The following is a 22,447-nucleotide window of genomic DNA, read 5'->3' on the forward strand; positions in this document are numbered from 1 at the left end:
AGTCCGACTGCACAGTTGCAACCACGTAAATTTCCGAACGAGCCAATAAATCAAGATGATGGCAAAGCTATAAGAAGTTGTCTCCGCGGTCACAATCATTCTCAGGCTATCGAGTTCCCTCGTCATGCTATCCACCTTCTTTTTATCTCTTCTTGCGCTGACCAATATTAATGTAAGCGCCAGCTCGCTTGACGCCCGTTCCATTGCCGCCCGTTCCACTAAGCCCGTCGTCGCAACTTGGTACGGCGGATGGCATGCGACTGAAGGATTCCCGCTCTCTTCAGTTAGCTGGAACAAGTACAACACGCTGTACTACTCATTTGCGTGAGCTACCTGTATTGGCGCAAACACAAATGGCTTCAGTTGACGCAATCATGTTTATTTCTCTTAGAGAAACAACCCGTGACGTCACTAGTCTGAGCCTGACAGACTCTGATGGCGAGTTGCTCCCTAAATTCGTCTCTGAGGCCCATGCACATGTGAGCAAATAAGAATTTGTCGCTCCTGCAATTAATATCTAACCCACGCGCAGGGTGTCGAGGCCCATATTGCTGTCGGAGGCTGGACTGGGAGTATTTGGTTCTCTTCTAACCTTGCCACTGCCAAAAACCGGACGGCGTTTGTCCGAACTGTGGTAGATTTTGCTTCAAAGTACGACCTCGATGGCGTACAATTCGAGTAGGTTGATTCCTATAACCCCGGTATCACACGCTGACCCAAGTCGTCCTTGATTGCCAACAGCTGGGAGTCCCCGAACGATCAGGGAATCGGCTGTAACACCATCAGCGTGAACGACACGGCAAACTTCCTCGCATTCCTCCAAGAGCTTCGCCAAAACCCAAAAGCGAAAAAGCTCACCCTCTCAGCCGCCGTAGGACTGGGACCCTTCTTCAATGCTGCTGGACACCCTTTGACAGACGCCACTGGGTTTGCGAAAGTCCTCGATTACGTCGCAGTGATGAATTACGACGTTTGGGGTTCTTGGTTCCCGACTGTGGGGCCTAACGCACCGTTGAATGACTCCTGCGCCGCATCCAAACAGGGTTCTGCAGTTTCTGCAGTCAAGGCTTGGACGGACGCAGGGATGCCAGTCAACCAGATCGTACTCGGTGTTGCTGCCTACGGTCACTCATTCAGCGTTCCTCCCTCTGAGGCATTCGAGTCCCACACGAAGAAGCTGGTTGTATACCCCGCCTATAATGCATCCAACCAGCCCTTGGGTGATTCATGGGATAACACTGGCTCTGTTGACGTCTGTGGCGTTTATGAGGCCCAAGGTGGCATTTTCAATTTCTGGGGCGTCATTGACAACGGTTTCCTGACCAAAGAAGGCGTGCCTGCTGATGGTATCTACTACAGATATGACACTTGCAGTCAGACGGTAAATATGTTCTTCCACCCTAAATGCAGAGCGCTCATTTCATTGCTTGTACAGCCGTATGTGTACAACGAGACCTCACAAGTCATGATCTCCTTCGACAACGTCCAATCGTTTGCTGCCAAGGGCAAATACATCAAGGACACCAAGTTGCGCGGTTTCGCGATGTGGGAGGCGGGCGGCGATTACAAAGATATGCTCCTCGACTCTATTATCGATGCTTCGGGGTGTTCTTAGACCACTACTCACTTTATTGTCTGGAACTACGGTGCCGGATCACATTCGTTGACATGGATTACTACGTTCGTTTCATACTTTATCGCAATCACGGTCTTTGCCAGTATTAGTTGTCTGAAATGACTTTCCCTTTGTTCAGTACGCGACTGCCGCTGCATCTTTCGTTACATAGTTACAGTCACCTTACAGTTTGAGTAGTTAGTTTATAGATTTATTCTTTAGTGAGTTCTTGATTCCCATTCGAAACTCGTATTGTAAATATTTCCCAATCTCAGTGTGTTCTCCGATGACTCTACCCTGCAATGGTAACCTTTCGTGGCGGTCTCCCTTCTCTTCCAAATGAATAGATTGAACCATGTGCATCCCACATCTATTTATATGTCTTACTTCTAGATCTACTTCTATGTCATTCTTCTACTTCAATTCGCCGATCATTGAACTACAGTCCTGTTCGCATCCACTTCTGGAATTGGTATTTTTCTGCCCAATGCTGAATGAGAACGCCTGCGATGGCAGTTGGCGCGGGTATCCTGAACGGCGGCTCGTCGTTGTTATTAACTTCGACGGACTGTTCTGATTTCGCTGATGCGGGGTTGTTATCGGGACCATCTTGGATCTCTGCGATCTTCTTGTAGTCACGGCGAGAGAAATGAGTTCCACTAGAATGTCTCAAGACAGCGAGAATTTCCTCTCTGGTGTACCACCGAGCATCTATGGGATATCCCCGAGTCAGACTTCGACATCGACGTTTCTACAGTAAACGACTGACCTTCGAGTTCGTTATCTAAATCTATACGGATTGGCGCAGAAGAATCAGCGGTCGCATAATAGCCGACCATCAAGTTGGCTGGATAGGGCTAAAATGCCGGGGTTGATAGGTTGGAATTCTGTCGTGTAGAGTTAACGTACCCAAGGCTGTCCAGAGTGATATCGGACGTTCCAGACTTTCACTCCAGCTTCCTCCCACATCTCCCGCTTGACGGCATCCTCGAAGGACTCGCCTGGCTCTATGAAGCCAGCAAGTGCGGAGTAGAATTGACCGGGGAATTTTTTCTGTTTGGGGCTAAGTTAGAAGACAGCTTGGATCAAAGATCGGTGTGCTAACATTTCTCCCGAGAAGGACTTTCTCTCCTGATTCATCGATGACGAGCATGATTACGACGGGATCTGTCCGAGGATGAGTAAAATTATGCAGCCCTCGCCTTCATGTCATATGAGTGATTGTTTCCCATGTAGCATTGGAACGAACCCAGAGGGACAAGGTTTCCTGTCCGTGTTATCGGCCCAGGGAAGTAGGGATGTACAGCTCAGCTTCCACCCAGCCCACAAGGAATATACTGGTGAACCGCAGGCAGGACAGAACTAGATCGTCACATTTCCGTCAAGGCTTCCGTTCTGCAAATACTAGCACGTACCTTGTTCCTTTGGTTCCAATCTACCATGCTCCGAGCCTCCGCAAAGATCGCTGCAGTATACGCATCAAGACTTGACATCGCTGCGCGTGGCTCCACAAAAGTCAGTGTCGATCCATCCTTTGCAAGCTCGGTGTTCTCGATGGCTTCATTGACCTTGCTCTCATCGAGGTCTGCGACATCCGCGGAAAAGTAAGGGGTTCCAGTGAGTTTCGCGACAGCAGAATGGGGATCTTTGAATTCGGAAGATGGGAGAGCATTTCCCGAATTTTCCGTCTCTTTCAAACCAAGGAATACTATTGATGGACCACGGACTCGGGCAGCCTCGAGAAAAGATGAATCAGATGCGCAATGCTGCCCTTCCTGCTCACCCTGACCGAAGAATGGTTCGGCACCGAGCAAGGGTCTAACGTCCTCGGTGGTCAACAACGCCAGACTTCGTTTCTGTGTACCGGTATGAGTAGCGATAAGTGGCTGGCCCCCATTGAATAAGATCCACCTCGTAGCGGGCGAAACGACGACTGCATTGAGGAATGAATGAGATGTCCTCAGCCATGATAGACGATTGAGAGGTGATCCGGCAAGGAAATTCGTAAATCTGGCAAACCAAATCTATCAGAGTGATGCCGTCATGTATGTAAATCATGACACTGACGCTTCGGCCATCCTGACAATGTGCAGTGCTCGGAAGGCAATTAGACAATGGAAGAAATTTCAGTAATATAAGTACGTGAGTTCCAGTGCTGCATGCTCGCTAAGCTAACCCGGATGAAGTTACGGCAGGGGTCACGCGTGGCATCATGATTGGACACGGGTCCCTATTTCCGAGTCCCCCCTCGAGAACACAACTCAACCTGTGGCCACACAAACTTGACGGACACACACAGTACCGCGATAGACCATAAAATTGTAATACCTTGTTGTGGTCCTGCTAACGTCAATTTACCCCGCATTCCATAACTTCAGTCTTCCATTCCCCGGAACTAGGCTAAGCTACTGTGGCGGCCGCCCATCATGATGGCAGGAGTCACATCGAACCTTACTATAGGTTCTATTCGGGCTTCCGCAACTGCGAGCGCGTGGACAAGTCCTTTGTGTCTAAGTTGCAGGTACTTGCCAATCTTATCTTCTTTCTGCACAATTCACGCATATGTTCCGAAGATGAGGTCGTACAATGTACATTGATCTTCCCATACTTGGGTTACAATGCATGCGAGTCACTTCTTGCCACCAGATTCGAGGTGATTTCGAAGTAGAGTGCTTCTTCTCCGTGCTTCCTGTGCCTATGAACCAGTCAAAGCTTGGTGGTTGGCACTCCAATCAGAACGGACAGTGCCTTGTTGGCTGAGCAATATGTCCCTGACACCCAGGCTATTCACCGCTGCTATGCCGCGTTTGCCACACTCGTGGGTGACCCTGTTTGGCTGGTCCCCCTGACTCGTTCTCCTCCAATCCGACTCAAAGCTCACATGCACATTCAAAACACGAGGCAAGCCATTCTCTCACCCTGTAAACCTTCAAAACAATGCACGTCACTTCAGCCATGACATGTCTTGATCCAATTTGCCCGAGGCGTTTTAACACAGCGCTCAATCCATGAAAGTTACGTGCGCCGTCCGCCTTGAAACTGCCTTTTACGGAAATTCGTTTGTTCCCTACCCATTTTCGGCTACTACGCGAAGTCTTGCGCTCATCGCAGAAGGCCTAGAAATACCGTCCGGTGGTCTATCCGCCCGCTTTCATCCTTCCATATAGGGCGAACAACAATGGTGGCTTTGCCCCTGGTCTACCTCGAGAATCGACGCGCTCCCGCAGACGGAAGGAAATAAGATTTGGTCCACTAACCAAACCTTGTATAAAAGTCCAATCACCCGGTTCCTGTCCATGTCGGAGTCCCACCTGTTTGAACCTTGAGCTGCCGTACGCCAATTTTGCTACATCGGTTTCTTCTGTATTTCGGATTCCTGAACTCGTATGTTTTCTGAATTATAGAATGCGATGACGTCCGACCCCCGCCCAAAACAAGATGGGAATACAGGGTCTATGTATCGCGCAAACTTATCGCCCGCTCAAGTCATCGCGGAGGCGTGGCGACGCGAGTCTCCGCAAAGTCAAGAATTTTGGCGGCAAGCAGAGGCAAAACGCAAAGAGCTCTACACAGCACCCCGGTCACATAAACCACGGGGAAAGATTTAGGGTCCGTATCTTGGTGGCATGACTATTGACAGTAAGCGGCGACCTCCATTAATTCAGTTCATTACTCACGTTGCTGTCATGCCATCGCCATTCAGGTTCTTCGCATTCTGTGTACATATATTCATTACTTTGGACGATATCAATTGTACGATTAGATAGATGCATTACAGACAGGCTGAAGGCTGCCGGACATGCCTGGGTGACAGAAAGCTATAGTACTCATTGTCAAAGATTGATAGTACTTGACGCACTGACAATACATAAACAATATTATTGTCCTAACGTTGAAGGGATCTCGGTTCCAACAGTTGATATTGTCTCCTCACCATCGTCCTCGTCGCAGTCCTCCTCATAGTCCTCTTCCTGTTCCTCCAACGCAGCCTCTGCTTCCGCCTGTGCTTGAGCTGCAGACGCAGCATTAGCGATTGCCTGCTCCAACAGTCGCGCTTGTTCCTCCGAAAGACCATACAGTGATAGCGGCGGTGCAGAAACAGTTGCACTGTCCGCGATTGGAACAAGATAATCATCATTCGGGGCGCCACATCCGTCGTCCACGGGGAAAAGCTGCGATTCGGCCATGCTATGATTGGCAGCGCTCACCGCTGAATTATCTTGTTGATTTTGAGAGGCCGGCATATTTTGTAGCTGGGCCCGAGCGATGACGCTAGCCAAAGTTGCTTGACTTCCAGCCGGATCAACCTGCATTGGTGGAATATCATGATCCACAGCTGTTCCCAGCGCGCTGGACACGTGTGATTGCAGCGTCTTGTGAAGACTGAGCACAGCTTCTTGTGCATGGCCGATGACGCCGACATCCATTTCCCCTTCCTCCGGACCCCAATCATCACCAAACGTTCCATAACTTGCTGTAGATGCCACGGAATGAGTCACAATATCAGCCCACATCCGTGTCCGTCGACCTTCCCGCAGTGCATCGTCCCCACTCTCCTTGTCCAGTTCGACTTCTTTGATTGCCGCGTTAACACATGCCTCCCCTTTGCCACCACGAGTTGCGCTGCTATTTTTGTGCCTCTTTATTGCGTCACGCCGCGAGAATAACTTGTAGCAGCCAGCACACTGGTACCCCGTCTTGTCGTGTAGTTTGGCATGTCGTTTCAGGTCATGATTTCGGGCAAACGAGGCAGGACATGCAGCACAGCGATATGGCCTGTGCACTGCGTGTACTTGTTGGTGCGCTCGTAGGTTAAACAATCGCGCGAAAATCTTGCGACAACCTGGCACCAGGCAGGGGTATACTGCGGTACCAATGTCGCTGAAAGGGACAGGCTGGGGACCAGTTCCCGGCGGTATCCATGGGCGGGGAGGATACATCGACACATCAGGGGGTTGCATATGGGCGTTCGGTGGGACAGCGGTGGGGCCAATGGGACTACCACTCAGGACTCCAACCACCTGAATGAGTCCACTGATCTCCTGTAAGGCGTTTGTCTCAGGCCCTCCTCTCGCAGAAGAGGTGACCGCAAAAAGAAATATCTGATGCAACTGTAGCTGAATTGAGGATATGATCGACGGATCTGGCGGGCCGTTGGAAGGTGGATGGGAGGCTAGAGTTTCTGAAACCACGCGAACTGCGTCTGTTATCTGGCTCTGTAAATGGCCATGTGCGAAATTTGGCCGTTTGAAAGCTCGTGGCTCGTTCCTCCGCTGTTCTTCTTCAGTCTCGTCGCGTTTCCTCTTGCCTTTATCCAGCTGTAGTGCAGGCGCATTAGAGTGACGCAGTGCGGCAAAAAGAGCGTCGGAGCGGGCCAAAGATACAAGGGTCATGCTGAGTGATTTTGCAAGGTCTTTGGAAATTGTTCCAGCGGCGACTGTGTGATTGAGTATCTCCAGAACGCTGTTGCCTGCACCAGGAACGACCGCAGATGCTAGAGTTGAGTGAACCAGAGGATCCTTTCCTGCAATGTTCAGCACATTCCCCATTGTCTTCAAGGCGGCCTCTTCCTTCTTGGACGACATAGATGGTTGCAGAAAAGGTTGTGTGATCGGGACTGGAGAAGCAACCGCAGACGGAACACCATCATGTAGGGGTGCACCAGGAGTTGATGTTGATGCCGTCGTAGTGACATTTACGCGGTCTGCCTGCGCTTTGCTAATGTCCGCCCATAGCTGTTCCTTCAACCGACGCGCAATTTCCTCCGCTTCTTCCTCTCCGTCATCGTACTCATCGTCATCATAATTTTCGTCCTCTTCAACCCATTCATCTGCCTCCTCATCTCCAGTTTGTTTAGTGGTCGAGCTCGCTGTCGCGTCAATTTGGTTGGATCTAGGTTCAGTCATAAGTACTAGGTACCGAGATGAGATGCTTAGTGGAAGGTCATATGATTATGATGTTGGTCGGGTGCAAACCAGAGCAAGCATCTACATATGTACTGAACTTCATCGATTTATTATTAACGTTGCCAACTGGTCCATCTTCAAACTGACTTGGCGAGACCTGTCTCTACGTATCATATTCGTGGCAATGAGCTGGCTAGCAAGTGGGAGTTATGTCCGCGCTAGTAGTCGGCAAATGCTCTTGTGTGAAACTCCGCAATTTGTATAATTGCCAGCTGATTACCTCAAGTTCCAAACGGTCCAAAGTCGCACTTTAGGTTAATTTTCCCTCAGGAATAGCCAGTCGCAAATGTCGAACACGATCAAGGACCTTGCGGCTGGAACGGCTGGAGGAATAGCTCAGGTGTGTATAAAATAGGCTCAATGCTACGTGTCGACTCAATCCGCGTATTAATTAGGTCCTCGTCGGACAACCCTTCGACATCGTGAAAGTGGTGAGAGTGGCTATAAAATTCAAGCAAGTATACTTGCGTACACATTATGACTCTTCCTCAGCGCATGCAAACTTCGGCAAAGGGCACTTACAGTGGCATGCTGCATTGCGCTGGCGGTATCTTGAAAAATGAAGGGCCTCTGGCGTTTTATAAGGTGATGCTCTTGTCACTCTTTACCGTTCTTTCTCACATCATTCTGTTAGGGCACGTTAACGCCATTGCTGGGAATCGGTGTCTGTGTATCGATACAATTTGGAGTCCTCGAGTATGCAAAGCGGATATTCACGGTCCAGAATCTCGCTAGAGGTGAAGGGGGAGAAGAAGGAAAGATGTTGAGTGGGAGGCAGCTGGTCATCGCTGGAGTTGCGGCAGGGCTTGCTAACGGTGTAGTTTCTGGTCCAGTGGAACACATTCGCATTCGTGAGTCCCATGTGTTGCGTGTATGACTAGTATCCGGCTTCTAACCTCTTCCTTAGGTCTGCAGACGCAGTCAAATACGAATCCAATATACAAGGGTCCATTTAACGCAATGAAACAAATTGTCTCACAACACGGCATTTCTGGACTATTTAAAGGACAAGCTGTCACCTTTCTACGTGAAGCGACAGGCTATGGCGTCTATTTCTTGGCATACGAAAAGCTTGTACAACGCGAAATAACCCAAAAGGGAATACGACGGGACCAGATTAACCCTATGAACTCTATTCTGTATGGCGCAGCAGCTGGATACGCAGTAAGTTCTATGCCCTCTACCCAGTGCATGTTCGCTTGTACATTGAGCTAATTCTGCGATAGCTTTGGGCAGTGATATACCCTATAGACATGATCAAATCTAGAATGCAGACCGACGGATTTACCCCATCTACTGGACAAAAATATGCTTCGGCATGGGATTGTGTGCGGAAAGTTTGGAGAAGCGAGGGAATCAGCGCATTTACACGTGGTTTGGGGCCCACTTTGATTCGGTACGCATTTGATTCCTCAGAAATGCTTCACGAACTCATTGCTCAATCAGTTCACCATTTGCGAACGGGGCGACATTCCTTGGATTCGAGATGGCTAGCAGACTGCTGTATTCATAATTATCGAGGATTCATCTCCTACACGTCAATGCGAGACGCTCAGTGCTCACATATTCTCATATTTTAGATCGGACTAGATCAATAATATGCAAACAAACGAGTTTCCCTGTGTCTATATCTCAGTCGGTACTATGGTGTGGCACATGAATGTAGATTAAGTGACGATCACAATGACTATTCCGGTTAATGCAACGAAACAGTGCACGCGAGTGTCGTGAGTAAGGTTGTACTTACCACGCAGAGGAGACACTCGTTGATAGCTCGAGGTTAGTTGAAATTTGCCGACGACTCCAACGTTGATGAAATATGGTATTTAGCAAGTGCCACCTCCTCGATAAGCTAGACAACATGTGATGCTTACGATACACCGGACAAACCAAAATCGATTGAGGTCGGCCAGCAGTCCCCACCCTCGCATCTGAGTGTTGACACTGCCAGTAATCTGCCTCGACACGTTTTTCGTGATACGTAAGGGTTCAAAGAGGGTATTTATCCCAGGTTGCAGCATAGAACAATTCGAACAAAATGGTCTTCTGAATGATACCATATTCCTCTGCCTGCTCATGAGCCCTCGATCCATGCATTGTAGCGTTTAAGCAATTCTGCAACGCTGTCTTCCTCTATTTCTTTGGGATGGTTGGACGGTTGATGAGAATCGATTTCTGTCCAAAATTCCGCATATTTTGGTTGAGATACGACGTCCAGTTTCTTTGTAGCGTCTGCCTTCGCCATGAGAGATGTCAACACAACTCGATACTTGCGGTGATGGAGATCGGTTCCGATCACCACCTGGTGCCTATAGCGCTCAAGCGACTGTTAAGCTTTCGCAGTCAGATTCGTCTCGTCAGCTTCGAGCTGGGAAAATATATCGGTCAAATGACAACGTAAAAAGTGAAGCGAACCTACCTTGAAGGAGACAATGAACCCTTCATATCTTCGGTACTTGATACATTTCTATGGACAGATTGCCTTTTGCAGATGGTATCCTATGTTCCGACTGACCGTCACGGGGTATTGTCGACATCGTTTTCCGAGACAGGGGGTGATCACTTAACAATCTCTGCTGCTATAGGAAGAAATCACTGACAACGGCAGCGAGATGATACATCACCTTTCTTCCTGGGACACTTATCTCTCTACTGACCGCGTGCGATAACCAAAGATATTCGTTCACGGTAACGAACGAGACCATGGGTAGGGTTCCTTCGGCATGCACCACTTTGTAGTTACAGTGATTTACGGTGTTCGTGTCATAGGTGGAGGGTCATTTGAGTACGGGAATGCCGAGTCAATAGTCGAGGATGACGGAGATGCAGCATCAATCTCGAGAAAGTTGAGGAATGGGTTGGTCGAGTGGGAAGAACGTCGACCAAAAGGTTGTAGGTTGAACTGGCGATTCATGAATATGACGGCATGACCAGCTTTGAGGAAATATTCGGCAGATGTCGCACCTCGGGTACCTGCATGATGGTTAACAGAATATAATGAAAAGAACATTGGCACGCACCGGCGCTAAAATTATCGAGGAAGCGGAGGCTGCACATGATTTAGTGAATATGAGGTCAGTGACCCTGTGCGACTGTGGGTGGTTGCACTTTCTTAGACATTGAGCTCTAGCGGTACGGTGGTCCCTCTGCTCTGGTTCGAGTTCAGTGTGCATGACGCGAGCACCTGTGATAATGACTCTCACCGTTAGAAGTACAACGGATCGGTTGGCCTGTCGTTGCCGTTGGATAAATTTGTGAACGCCCTCTATGTCGGCGAGGAGTGAAGGAGGTTGTGTTTGTGTTTCAAAGTACGATTCAGCACAGAATTTCTGTAGTTTATGTGTTGTATTAGACATCCTGCGCGAACCAAGAGACCCTGCACAGTGCGATCTCATCAGCAAGGCGAGTAGAGCGATTGAGTAACCAAATCCCCGACTGTACGTGTTGAAGTAAGACTAAGATACGAGTCTCAACGTTGTTGATAGAACCGCTGAGGCACACGTCGCGTGACAGCATCGTCTTTATATAGTACGAGAAATGTAGAGTCTCGGAGCAGTGAGTAGGAGCGCTTCACGAGTGTAAAGCGAAGGGAGGACGACTCGCAGGAGCGAACGGAGCTGGTGCACAAATGGAAGACCCAGTCCTGGAGTCGCGGAAAGTGAACAGTGTCATCAATTTCCATCGGTTGCTATCTTTAGATAATCAGGTACACGTTCTAAGTTCTAAGACTAGTGTCGCTACCACGCAGTGACATTGCAACATTTTCGCATTATGTTGACCTCGTGCAATCATATTGTCTAAGGATTGTAAGTCGCTTGTAACATTTGCGATCATCTTGCAGTACATACTTAGGCACCAGCAGCGGCTCGGGCCGTGGACTCCAACTTGATCGGCCGTCATGCCTCCTCAGCGCCGCGCACCCATTGAATACGATTGTGATGCGTGTGGAGCTCATAATGTTGATGCTATTCGTTTGACGAGGCATCGAAACCAGTGCAAAGCAATGCGCACCAGAGGCCGCCGTGCCTACGAGAAGTGCGTACAGCTTCACGAAAAGCGTTTGGCGGCAAAAGCGCGTGCAAAGGCGGAGAAATTAGCCTCTGTCACTGCGGCATCGCATCCAATGCCAACCACTCAAACACTCACAAGCCGCACTACCAGTGGCAATCATAGCTATTGCAAGGACTTGGCGGATTTGGGCGAAGGTTCTGTGAGTACCGTGCATTTGGATCGCGCTGGGCATACTGATTTCATTTATTTCCTATCAGTCAAAGGGCCCTTTCACTCCGAGTCATCCGGTCCCTGAGCCTCTATCAAGATTGACACCTCCGCTCCCCCATACCCCATCATCCTTACTCGAACAGCACACGGATGCTAGTGCCTGTGTTCAGGAAGACGTGCTGGCAAGTGCTCGAAGGCAATTGTAGTGGTTTCATCGGTTAGAACTTGATTATGAGCGCTTGGAAAAGTTTTCCCTGATGATCGATGGTAAGCTCACTTTGACTGTGCGTTGGTGTACTGCTTGACTTGTTCCTAAAGGGTTTAAACAGTCTAGACCAAAGAATGAGAATTGTTGCGATCAGAGCAAGCAATGGTTGTCGTTATGACTGGTGTCGAAATAGTTCATTAAGGTTGAGCGGTTTCGAGAATATCATTATGCTCGCTGTACGTTACAGCGAGCAATGATGAACTTCATCATGAAGCGCGTGTCGAATGAGCATGTGATTACTGGATCGGATCGGTTAGCGCCGTGTCTGACTTGTACGATGTTTGCACCCTCACACTGAGCGGTGTCATCCCTTTGTAACTAACACAGTCTTAAGAAAAGGCACAACTTAGGAACTCGGGCATACTCGGACGTTGGAACTTGCTAGTACGTTGTGTTGCATCTTTTCCTGATATTCACTTATACTTACATTCATACAAGGATGTCAACCGACTCGACAAGTTCCCTCATTATGTCGACGTACCGTCTAACATTAGTAGCAATGGACTGCACTGACCTATACGAACTCTATTAATCCAGTGTCCGATCTCACTTCCTCGACCATCTTATCGCTGAATCGCTGAAATGACAACTTTCGTCCGGTCATGCCTAGGCGGCCCCTCACAAGGACTCAAAGTACTCCGCTTGGACATGTAAAGAAATGAGTGACTCAAGGGGTTGATCGAGTGACTGCTTGTTGCATGGCCCAGGCCGGTCACTACGACAAAGACCTCCAAAACCCTGCCAGACCTCGGTGTCAAGTAATTCGATATTCATCTCAGTCTTTACTCAACTATTCACGTCAAGTTGAGCTCCATCCGTATAACTTATCTCTGGCAATAACTCGATCCTGATGTTCATCCAACGCTGAAGCTTTCAAACCGATGTGGTTGCTTCAAGACAATGCACTCACGTGTTCCATGGTCCACATCCGCTAGTGACCTCCACAAAGCGTCCCTGTACGAACGCCACAAACGGCTGTCTACCGCAAAGCACAGTGGAATGACCACAGTCGGGAATCGTTTATATACCTCCCCCAATACCTCCCCCGATACCTCCCCAGTGCCATCATCACCCCGAGTTGAAACATACATTCATATTCTTCTATAACCAATCATGTCTAAGGTAGGCCTAATCCTCGTGCACTGACTTGAAGACTGACTCGGACGCGGAATATTTAGACCTACATTTGCTCTGCTCATCCTGGCTGCAACGCAACTTTTACCAGGTTCATCGACTTCAAGAGACACGAGGCCGCATATTCATCAGAGTACGTTTTTCTCCTCTATGCTATATAGCGTACCTCACTCACATTCGCTTATACAGTGGGTATATCTGCACCTGGCCCGGCTGCGACTTTGCGACAAAGAGGAAAGTTAACTATGAAATCCATTCTGCTAAGCAGTACGTGTTCATTCATCACTATCATCGATTCCACCTTATCAACATTTTTTTAGTACGGGCGAGCAACGCTACATCTGTCCTCACGATGATTGTAACTACAAGACCCACGACCCCGCCAGCTTCACGCGCCACCGACAGAAACAACATGGGTATGTTCCTCTGCGCCGCGGTCGTGGTGTTCCCTCTACAAAAGGGTCAGGCGGGATTCAACCGTCATTCCAGCCCCCGGCACAGCCCCAGCCCCCGGCAGAGTTTCTTTCCCTTGGTACATTCTCCCAACACCAATACCAATACCAATACCAATACCAATACCAACTTCAAGCCACGCAACTGCAGCCCATGCTACCGCAACCCATGCAACTGCAACCCATGCTATCCCAACCCATGCTTCCGCAACCCATGCAACTGCAGCCCATGTCGCGACCCATGCTATCCCAACCCATACAACTGCAGCCCATGCCACCGCAGCCCATTCAACTACAACCCATTCAACTGCAGCTCATGCAACCGCAACCCATTCAACCGCAACCCATTCAATCGCAACCCATGCCACTCCGGCCCATGCAATCTCATCCCATTGAACATAAACTCCAACCCACCCAATACCAACCCCCTTCACCTATCTACGACTCGTCATTGGGAGTCTTATACGGTTCAACAGATACCGCGGACGACTACACCATGTATACTCCACCTGCGAGGACCTCCAACGGGTGGACTGAGGGATGCATGTGTCCTGAATCGATGCAGAGACGCCCTTCGGAGATGCTAGGGTATGAATATTAGCCTTATTAGTTTTCATGAACTTCAGACGTGAGAATCATTTGTTATTTTTTTCTTTCCTTGTCGGTGATGTTTCTCTTGTTTATGTATGGCCTCGGATTCTGCATCCTTATACTTGTTTGTATATCTCATTTATCACTTCTTGGTGTCAAAGCAATACATTCTTTTATCAATGTAACACGTTTCAAGTTGTAATTGGAATATTTACCTCTCCCTCAAGTTTGATTCGCGCTCTCAGCGCTCCGAGTCATGCTCCGCTACCAAACTCTGTATAGATTCTAACAATCATTCTGATCGCCTTCGGACGTTTCCTATCGTCAATTACAGTAATAATAGATGCTTGTAAGTAGTACTGTCGAACACATTTTTTCCGCCGGTTTGAACGAAAACAACGGTGATGCAGTGACCTGTTACCACTCGGAAATTCACAGCAAGGTACGAGCCAAAACTCAGTGAAGACTCGCTCACCGCATAGACCTGTAATACATAATAAGTCCATTGATATTTCCGCTCTTTTTCTTGCAAATGAGGTACAGAGCATTGTAGCTGCACTCCCTCTGATATTGGTAGTATATATGTTAGTTCAGTATGTCCTGTTGAGTGTATCCTAGCTATTATTTATTGTGCAAGCCCTACGCAGAGTGAGGCAGAAATGAAATGTTAATATTTTGAGCGGTAGTGACCGCTTCGGGCAATTTTCTGGTGATAAAATCAATATGTACATAGTTTTATGCTTATTTTTTCCCGCAAGGTCTCGCTGAGCCAATTAAATTCATTCGTCATTTATTCGAAGAACGCAGAGCTACTTGGAGGATATTTAAGTTAGGTACTACTTACTAATTATCAGAGCCGACAAGGTTTCTGAGGTATTTTTACCTTACACTGCTCGTACCTTGTTTTCGCCACGGCTTGGCAGCCGAACGGTGGTGGAGTGGTAGTAGTAACAGGTCACTACACACTCTCGGCGAAAACGGAAACGAATGAAACGGAAACGAGCAGCTGCCGAACCCCAAAATTTATTCGCTTTGAAGTTCGTCTTAACCAGACACGGATCCGAAATATCAGTGGGTGGCTCGTAGTTGGAAGGTATCCGATGTTGAATGGTTCAACCTCGGTCCTTACGATGCATCCGACTCCCGAGTTTGTGATGAATAAAAGCCCTCGCTAAAGGGTCAGTTCGACCATAGTACCCCTCTCAATTCCAACCATGCAGTTCGCACTCATTTTTACCACACTGGTTACATTCGTGACCCTTGCTGCGTCACATCCAACACCCAAATTGGTTGAAGAATATACTGGTGAGTACTGAGGCCTGAGGACTCGTGCCGTTCTTGTTAGTGAGAGTGATACTGATATGCTATGCAGCTCTGGCTGAGCGCCAGGAGGTTTCCTCCAACTCCATTACTAGTCATCTCGCCGTGAGGTTGGGGATGCCTGACACCCCTGACAAGCCCGACACTCCTGACAAGCCCGACGGGCCTGACGGGCCTGAAGGGCCTGATACGCCTGACTCAGTCGACCGATAGAGAGGTAGAGAGGTATTGGTTGTTTCTTCTTTCATTGCTATGAAGTCTTATTGCTGTTCAGCTTTCGAATTAGGGAGGGGTCGCAAGAAGATGTATTGAAATTGTAGAGCTACGGCATCAGCTCGCAGGTTGGCGTGTTAGAATTCTGAGATCCTTACATGCACGAGAAAGCAGATGACCGAGGACGGACTTATGTAATCAATGATCTTGGACAACGACGGACGTGTTCACTGTTAGCGGTGCCCGACTTGGACTAGGTCTAAATTAAGATTCCAGATGGGTTTCCTCCTACTGCAGACCGCCATATAAGGCTGTGCGCTAAGGATCGCTAATCATTGACTTGGTTTGGCGCTTTGCTAATGCTCCACAGGCAAGCAGATCCAATTTTTGTCGAGCGCACTTACCTTGATGCTTTCACTTTCTATTGGCTTGCTCACGTACGTTTATACTGTGACCATTCTATCATATACCGACCAAGGACGATCCGTTCCCAGTTACTGGTTATGCTGCTCAATTCGCGTAGACTAGTTCCATCGACTTCACGCCATTATCATGATCAATTTCACCTTCATGAGATCTGATTGGGTCGAGATGTTCCTAAACACCAAGTACTTAGTAGTGGGCGCATCAGAGAAGAAGATATGTATTGTCATATATCGTTATATATCGTAATATATAGGAAAGGCTTTCGTCACATTGGAATATAAAGTGATAATAAAGCAATATATGACTATGTAAAAGCACCATTATCAGTATAATTCGGACAGCAAGAGAAGCGTTCTGAAGTTCGTTGTAACCAGACATGGATCTGAAATGTAAGGGGATGCCTCGTAAGTACTAAGTCAGAAGGTATCCGATCAAATTGAACGTTCGAACGTTCAATGTTCAACGTTAGTTCTTACGATACGTGGTGAATAAAAGCCCTCGCGATTTTGACTAGAGGGTCAGTTCGACCATAGCATCCAAATACCTCCAATCATGCAGTTCGCACTCATTTTTACCACACTGGTTACATTTGTTACCCTTGCTGCATCACATCCAACACCAACATTGCCAGAAGAATATGGTGAGTACTGAGGACTCGTGCCGTTCTTGAAGTTGGTGAGAGTGATACTGATATGCTATGCAGCTCTGGCTGAGCGCCAGCAGCTTCCGAATCCACCCTCCATGACTATCAGTATACCTAGCCTTCTTCCCACGATTTGAGATGCCGCCGATACACCTGACACACCTGATTCGATTGTCTGATAGAGAGGTAATGGTTTTTTCTCCTTTCATTGCTATGAAGTCTTATTCAAGTTGCTGTTCAGCTTTCGAATTAGGGAGGGGTCGCGAGAAGAGGTACTGAGTTTAATACATCGTAGAGCTACGGCATCAGCACGCAGGCTAGCTCAGGTTGGCGTGTTAGAATCGATTCCGAGATTTTTATATGCACGAGAAAGCAGATATGATTTCCTAGTACTTACATAATCAATGATCTTCGAGCGTGTTCACTGTTAGCGGTGCACTAAAGAGCCCTTGTCCAACTACTAGGACTAGGTCTAAATTAAGATTCTAAATGGGTTTTCTCCTACTGCAGACTGCCATACATTGCTCACGTACGTTGATACCGTGACCATTCTCTCATATACTGACTAAGGACGACCCGTTCCCAGTCAGTTACGCTGCTCAATTCGCGTAGACTAGTTCCATCGACTTCACGCCATTATCAATTTCGAACCTTTCCTCCCCCTTTGCCCATGATGATGGTGCCCAAATTTATTTGCCTTCAAGCTTTTCATTATGCGAGTGGAATGTGATCCCCTCAAGGTATGTCGATTAGTTATTTTAGTCCCATGTTCTCAACACGTGTTGGGTGAATGAAAGATAACAGTTTCCTGAGTCTTGTCCTCACCCACAACGCTTGTGATAATCAGCATAACCCGAAATGCTCCCCCGCGTATTAGTGTGCGGTCAGTATCTGGTTTATCCAATGATCAGTTGGACTCTGATGTGTTTCAGGTGAGATTGAGTATGTCCAAGATGAGTGCGAGGAGATGTTTCGTGGGATCGCCGAAATTGTAGTAAGTTGCCTTCCCTTTCAATGCGCCTCTAGCTTATGTGCCATCTCCCTTTCCCTCTCCAGCATCTGATATCAGAATCTCGTTCTCATTTCCTCTCCTCATTTGGGCCCGGTGGGCCGTATGAAGGGACTGTCGCCTTGTACAGGCGCAACACATCTTCTGCAGTCATAGGAAAATTTGACGCGCCATTAATTCACGCTCTAGCCGATACGAGCAAGGTCCGCTGGATCGCTCAGAGTAGCAGTGGTTATGATGAAATCGACGTGCAAGCCTGCAAAGAACGGGGTAATGTCCGCTCTCAGTTAGATCAACTATTGCTAACGTGCATTTGCCCCAGGAATATTAGTGTCGAATACTCCAAGAGCGAATGAGGATGCTACTGCTACTACCACTTTATACCTTATGATATCGTGCCTGCGGCGTTTCTCGATGGCAGAACGCTCCCTTCGCTCTGGTACATGGAAGACACCCTGTGATGCAGCGCAAACTCACGACGTTACTGGGCGCACGCTTGGTATCTTCGGCTTGGGTGGCATCGGTCTGCGATTCGCTCACCTTGCGCACGCCTTCCCGATGCGCATCATATACTTCTCACGAAGGAAGGCAGAATCCGTACCGGACTGGTGCGAATATGTCTTAAGCCTGGAGGAGCTGTGCAAGCAGGCTGACGTACTGAGCATACACGTCCCTTTAAACCAATCCACAACTGGTATAATTGGAGAGAAGGAGATCAGGACCCTGCGACGGGGAAGTGTGCTTCTCAATACGTCACGAGGACGAATAGTGGACCAAGAGGCGATGATACGAGCGCTGGAGGACGGTCATGTAACACTTCTTCTATCGTCTTGTCGTCTTTGCTCACAAACTTTCAGCTTTCATCAGTCGGCTTGGATGTATACCCCGATGAACCGCGCGTAGATCCGCGCTTGTTGACCTTTCCGCAATGTACGCTTCTGCCGCATATTGGGGGAGTATCAGCGGAGTCATCGAGGGCAAAAGAACTGCAAGCATTGAGAAACTTGAAAGCTTTTGTACTGGGTGGCATCGGGGAAGATATTGTCCCTGAGCTGAAGACGGGAATCGGCAACTCGACTATGTTGTAATCGTTAGCAGCAGGCTGAACAAGGCATAGCATAGAAGGAACAACCGCCTTCCCTCGTCTAATGATAGAACGTGCCTCGTATAATGGAGAAGATTGATCACTGCAAGCCACGCCATTCAGCCTCAGTGCTGTCAAAGAAGCCTCGTCAGAATAACATTATAGCCTGGTTCGACAGCGCTAAATTGAACGTTAAACCCCGTGCCTCCCAGGCCCCGTTACGACTCATCCTAGTCGCATGTATCACTGGACCCTGCGCACACAGTGACTCTCCAGCCATGCTCTCCCTCGATCAGGGCTCATTGGCACTGAGGGGTCACACGAAAATCTTTATCGAGGAAAGAGTTGCCAATGCACGTCAGAAAGCCTTCTTCGTACCACAGAGAACTTGTCTGATCGTCCGTCAGTGTTGTCGTCGAACATCGACGTCATTACAGAAACCCGTGTCAACTTTGAGAGCACAGTCAAGTTGTCTGCTCTTCGTCTCGTCCAGCTCGAAAAAGAAAGCGCATGGGTGGTGGCGGAATAATTGAATGGTGAAAGGATAGCACTTCAGTACCATACTTCATTTTGTCTGGGGGCTGTCTGTAAACAGTTCACGATCAGCCACGCAACTTGGAGAGTATCGCAGTGTATCAAGAGATACTTGATGCGTGGTAAGACCAAGGGGAGCCAGTTCATGATTACAATCCTGCCTGTTTAAAGATATACAAAGTTAGGTGTAACGACGAGTTTGAGTCGGATAGACAACGAAAAAAAACTCCAAAACGCAAGACGAACTCCTTTGCACAAAAATTCAAGTTTCTAGAATAAACGCCTTTTATTTGCCCGGTGCACATAGTTCTCTGACCACTTTCTCATCGATCCTCTTCGCAAAACATATCTCAAACGGAGCAGCATGCGTAATTGCACTGTCCGAGAATGCATGCGTGTCAATCTTCGCTGCAGGATTCTCCGAAAGGCGGAAAGCCCACAGAATAAGAGCCGTGTTGAGGAAGACAGACCGATTCGCGACATGTTGACCGGGACATACCCTGATATTTTCAAGTAAGGCATAAGAAATGGTCAAAAGACGAACGATACCACTTACCGACGGCCAAAGCCAAAAGTGAAAAATCGCATGTCACCGCGCACACGACCTGCATCGTCAATCCAACGCTGAGGATTAAACCTGTGTGGTTCGGGAAAGACTTCAGGATCGTTTGCGATAGCCCTGAAGCACGAGCGTCAGACCCAAATGTGAGAGGACGAAAATGTTTGCCTACTGACCAATGGTTCCCAATAACAGTCGCACCTGCCGGAATGACGTAGTTGTTCCAAATGATGTCCTTAATTGCGCGATGCGCAAAGCCTGTAGTGCAAGGTGGTTGTTCAATATCGCGTCATCACAACTCAAATAAGACGTACCTCCGGGAGTGACAGGTCTCCACCTGAGACTCTCGAGCATGAACGCAGTAACCTGCGGCAGCATTTCCTGATCAGCAAACGTCGGCACTAATCAAGAGCTATCTCAGTCAGCAGACGAACAAAGAAAAGGCATAACCTACGCCGCATACGCCCCACAACGTTATCGAGTTCCTCTTGTACGCGAGCCTGCGCATCTGTATGAGTGGCAGCAGCCATCATCATAATTGTGATTGCGGACGCAGTCTACAACAGTTGTCGAGTGAAGACGCGATACAATGTAAGAACTTACCGTATCAGCACCGGCCCCAAATATCACTCCTGCAAGGAATGCCACTTCCTTATCTCCGAGCTGGTACTGTTTCTGGTGCTCTAACATGAACCTCGCAAAGGATGGACTTGCAGTCCCCTCACGCTTCACAGTGGTGAGCGAGCATATCTATCATCACACGAAAATCACGAACCATCTGTCTTCGCACTGCGTCTAACTGCCCGTTATAGAAAGCAAATTCTTCTCTGTGCCATGCCTTCAGCTGACTCAGGTAGCCCGGTACGAAACGCAGGATTGGATACGTATCCACAAGATATGCTCCCGGCTTCAGAGCTTGACCGAAACGCGCAGAAAACTTATTGATGGTAACAACTTCAGGATCTGTATATGAGGTCGAAGTAGCCTTTCCATAGGTGAAGGACATGATCACGGAAGCTGAATAACTGAAACCCTCGGATTACCACCTGTACCGCGACTAAGAGCTGGTGTTCGTACCGCATGGCATGTCTCTGGTGGTTCTTTGGATCATTTAAGATATCTAGAACCACATTCTTCGCATGCCTGGTCTGCATGGGCTCATAGGTCTTCGCAACCTTAGGTTGCAAGTTTGCTTGCAAGACCCTGCTTTACATTTAGTCTCACTGATCGCACTTAGTAGAGACAGGATATGTACCTGCGCATCCGGCGCAATCTCTCAGTACTGCCCTCAAGGACCACTCTGAACCCGCCAGCCAACGTCTCGTGCACTGCAATAGAACGTGGACGGTCAGCAACATTTGCTCCCTCCTTTTCCATGATATCCACTGCAGCCTGTGACGTGATCCACTTCATGCCTGGCTAGACGATGTATTGTTTTATGCTGACCTGATGACGTCCTATAACTACGAAAATCCTATGGCCTTGTTTGAGCGAGAACACAGGTCCGTATTGTTCTGTCCATCTCGCGAATTGAAAAGGCGCACTGCGTGAGGGGTTAGATAGAGATCATGTCGGTGTCCCTTGACAATGACTTACTATGACTTTGGCAACGTATTTCCTAATAGCCAACGTCCAGGCGGTCCAGGCGGTAATGGCAACCGTCTTGCGGCCTGATATCGTTGTTTCACTATCCAGACGCTAGCTAAGATAATGATAAGGGTGCATGTGGCAATGATCATCGCCATTGAAATGGTCCGGCTTGCTGATAGTCACGATTCAGGCACCCCGCTACTTTGCAGCGCGTCAAGTACTCCAGAACACAAAGGTGGTGACTTACTGTGATGAGTGACGGGTATGGTGAGATTAGAGTGCATGATTACGCTGACTTGTACTTATACAAACACGAATTGAACACCCGCGTGGATAAATCGGACCCAGTGTGCGGCGAGTCACGTATTGCGGTCTTCCTATAGTATAGGCTAGGAACCTGATGTGACCAGTGACCACCCTGGTGATCAGTTAGCGCGTGTTCCAAGACGTTTTGACTCCACCCGATGATTGTGTAAGGTAGATTTTCATGTCGTTCTCGATGACCCGTTGACTCAAGGACGAACCCAAGGCCGAGAAAGCGGCAGAAAATGAGATTGACAGAGCTCGCAAGGAGCTCGAACTTTTTGGACAAGAACATGATCGTTGGCCAGGAGCTTTGTCTGCAAATGAAATCTATTAGTGCCAACAATATCTATGGTTGAAGAATCAAGGATATTGTTCTCGTTTACTCAATTGTGAAGACGGACGTTCTATGCGAATCCATTTGTTTTACCTGTCAGAAAATGACATCGCTTACATAATGTTCGGCACATCAACGCCCACAAATAATGCGCATTCCATTCTATCGATCATGCGAGTTGT

At 48.3% G+C, this 22,447-nt stretch overlaps 11 protein-coding genes across 11 annotated transcripts; 7 read left to right on the plus strand and 4 right to left on the minus strand.

The window, feature by feature from the left end:
• Nucleotides 1–31: 31 nt before the first annotated feature.
• On the plus strand, nucleotides 32–1,714 carry HD556DRAFT_137975 (glycoside hydrolase family 18 protein). Its single transcript, XM_041303210.1, has 3 exons — nucleotides 32–479; nucleotides 533–678; nucleotides 742–1,714. The coding sequence occupies exons 1-3, from the start codon at nucleotides 255–257 to the stop codon at nucleotides 1,613–1,615; spliced, it is 1,245 nt and encodes a 414-aa protein (XP_041152850.1). The 5' UTR covers nucleotides 32–254; the 3' UTR covers nucleotides 1,616–1,714.
• A 229-nt stretch (nucleotides 1,715–1,943) lies between these two features.
• Nucleotides 1,944–3,822, minus strand: HD556DRAFT_1422848 (NUDIX hydrolase domain-like protein). Its single transcript, XM_041304534.1, has 7 exons — nucleotides 3,683–3,822; nucleotides 3,031–3,625; nucleotides 2,865–2,977; nucleotides 2,721–2,817; nucleotides 2,525–2,668; nucleotides 2,385–2,472; nucleotides 1,944–2,326 (listed from the first exon to the last, which is right to left on the minus strand). Exons 1-7 carry the CDS (start codon nucleotides 3,691–3,693, stop codon nucleotides 2,055–2,057), a joined length of 1,320 nt encoding a protein of 439 aa, XP_041152851.1. The 5' UTR covers nucleotides 3,694–3,822; the 3' UTR covers nucleotides 1,944–2,054.
• A 1,203-nt stretch (nucleotides 3,823–5,025) lies between these two features.
• Nucleotides 5,026–5,223, plus strand: HD556DRAFT_1250004 (uncharacterized protein; the record flags this gene model as incomplete). The annotated part of the gene is made up of 1 exon (XM_041298894.1): nucleotides 5,026–5,223. The coding sequence occupies one exon, from the start codon at nucleotides 5,026–5,028 to the stop codon at nucleotides 5,221–5,223; it is 198 nt and encodes a 65-aa protein (XP_041152852.1).
• A 167-nt stretch (nucleotides 5,224–5,390) lies between these two features.
• Nucleotides 5,391–7,701, minus strand: HD556DRAFT_138060 (uncharacterized protein). Its single transcript, XM_041303234.1, has one exon. It carries the CDS (start codon nucleotides 7,519–7,521, stop codon nucleotides 5,494–5,496), a length of 2,028 nt encoding a protein of 675 aa, XP_041152853.1. The 5' UTR covers nucleotides 7,522–7,701; the 3' UTR covers nucleotides 5,391–5,493.
• A 166-nt stretch (nucleotides 7,702–7,867) lies between these two features.
• Nucleotides 7,868–9,094, plus strand: HD556DRAFT_1314313 (mitochondrial carrier domain-containing protein; the record flags this gene model as incomplete). The annotated part of the gene is made up of 7 exons (XM_041300911.1): nucleotides 7,868–7,921; nucleotides 7,977–8,012; nucleotides 8,074–8,166; nucleotides 8,216–8,432; nucleotides 8,489–8,745; nucleotides 8,808–8,977; nucleotides 9,028–9,094. 7 exons carry the CDS (start codon nucleotides 7,868–7,870, stop codon nucleotides 9,092–9,094), a joined length of 894 nt encoding a protein of 297 aa, XP_041152854.1.
• A 1,236-nt stretch (nucleotides 9,095–10,330) lies between these two features.
• On the minus strand, nucleotides 10,331–10,937 carry HD556DRAFT_1450784 (uncharacterized protein; the record flags this gene model as incomplete). The annotated part of the gene is made up of 3 exons (XM_041307820.1): nucleotides 10,331–10,554; nucleotides 10,602–10,630; nucleotides 10,690–10,937. The coding sequence occupies 3 exons, from the start codon at nucleotides 10,935–10,937 to the stop codon at nucleotides 10,331–10,333; spliced, it is 501 nt and encodes a 166-aa protein (XP_041152855.1).
• A 380-nt stretch (nucleotides 10,938–11,317) lies between these two features.
• HD556DRAFT_138253 (uncharacterized protein) lies at nucleotides 11,318–12,322 on the plus strand. The gene is made up of 2 exons (XM_041303284.1): nucleotides 11,318–11,791; nucleotides 11,850–12,322. Exons 1-2 carry the CDS (start codon nucleotides 11,480–11,482, stop codon nucleotides 12,006–12,008), a joined length of 471 nt encoding a protein of 156 aa, XP_041152856.1. The 5' UTR covers nucleotides 11,318–11,479; the 3' UTR covers nucleotides 12,009–12,322.
• Nucleotides 12,323–13,183: 861 nt separating this feature from the next.
• Nucleotides 13,184–14,257, plus strand: HD556DRAFT_1314315 (uncharacterized protein; the record flags this gene model as incomplete). Its single annotated transcript, XM_041300912.1, has 4 exons — nucleotides 13,184–13,192; nucleotides 13,249–13,337; nucleotides 13,394–13,471; nucleotides 13,525–14,257. The coding sequence occupies 4 exons, from the start codon at nucleotides 13,184–13,186 to the stop codon at nucleotides 14,255–14,257; spliced, it is 909 nt and encodes a 302-aa protein (XP_041152857.1).
• Nucleotides 14,258–15,005: 748 nt separating this feature from the next.
• HD556DRAFT_1422879 (uncharacterized protein) lies at nucleotides 15,006–15,961 on the plus strand. The gene is made up of 2 exons (XM_041304535.1): nucleotides 15,006–15,552; nucleotides 15,620–15,961. Exons 1-2 carry the CDS (start codon nucleotides 15,462–15,464, stop codon nucleotides 15,778–15,780), a joined length of 252 nt encoding a protein of 83 aa, XP_041152858.1. The 5' UTR covers nucleotides 15,006–15,461; the 3' UTR covers nucleotides 15,781–15,961.
• Nucleotides 15,962–17,681: 1,720 nt separating this feature from the next.
• On the plus strand, nucleotides 17,682–19,064 carry HD556DRAFT_1422889 (D-isomer specific 2-hydroxyacid dehydrogenase). The gene is given in 6 exon segments (XM_041304536.1): nucleotides 17,682–17,743; nucleotides 17,876–18,128; nucleotides 18,181–18,668; nucleotides 18,716–18,946; nucleotides 18,955–19,012; nucleotides 19,025–19,064. The coding sequence occupies 4 exon segments, from the start codon at nucleotides 17,708–17,710 to the stop codon at nucleotides 18,944–18,946; spliced, it is 1,008 nt and encodes a 335-aa protein (XP_041152859.1). The 5' UTR covers nucleotides 17,682–17,707; the 3' UTR covers nucleotides 18,955–19,012; nucleotides 19,025–19,064.
• A 734-nt stretch (nucleotides 19,065–19,798) lies between these two features.
• HD556DRAFT_1214103 (cytochrome P450) lies at nucleotides 19,799–21,687 on the minus strand (the record flags this gene model as incomplete). The annotated part of the gene is made up of 11 exons (XM_041296636.1): nucleotides 19,799–19,976; nucleotides 20,033–20,155; nucleotides 20,212–20,293; nucleotides 20,350–20,436; nucleotides 20,490–20,592; nucleotides 20,639–20,761; nucleotides 20,811–21,060; nucleotides 21,113–21,241; nucleotides 21,291–21,427; nucleotides 21,482–21,578; nucleotides 21,632–21,687. Coding segments are annotated over 11 exons (1,365 nt in total), but the record flags the coding sequence as incomplete, so codon positions are not given.
• Between the last annotated feature and the right edge of the window lie 760 nt (nucleotides 21,688–22,447).

Source organism: Suillus plorans, assembly GCF_016647745.1.
Source record: "Suillus plorans strain S12 chromosome Unknown HD556scaffold_112, whole genome shotgun sequence".
In the NCBI taxonomy this organism is placed as follows: Eukaryota; Fungi; Basidiomycota; class Agaricomycetes; order Boletales; family Suillaceae; genus Suillus; species Suillus plorans.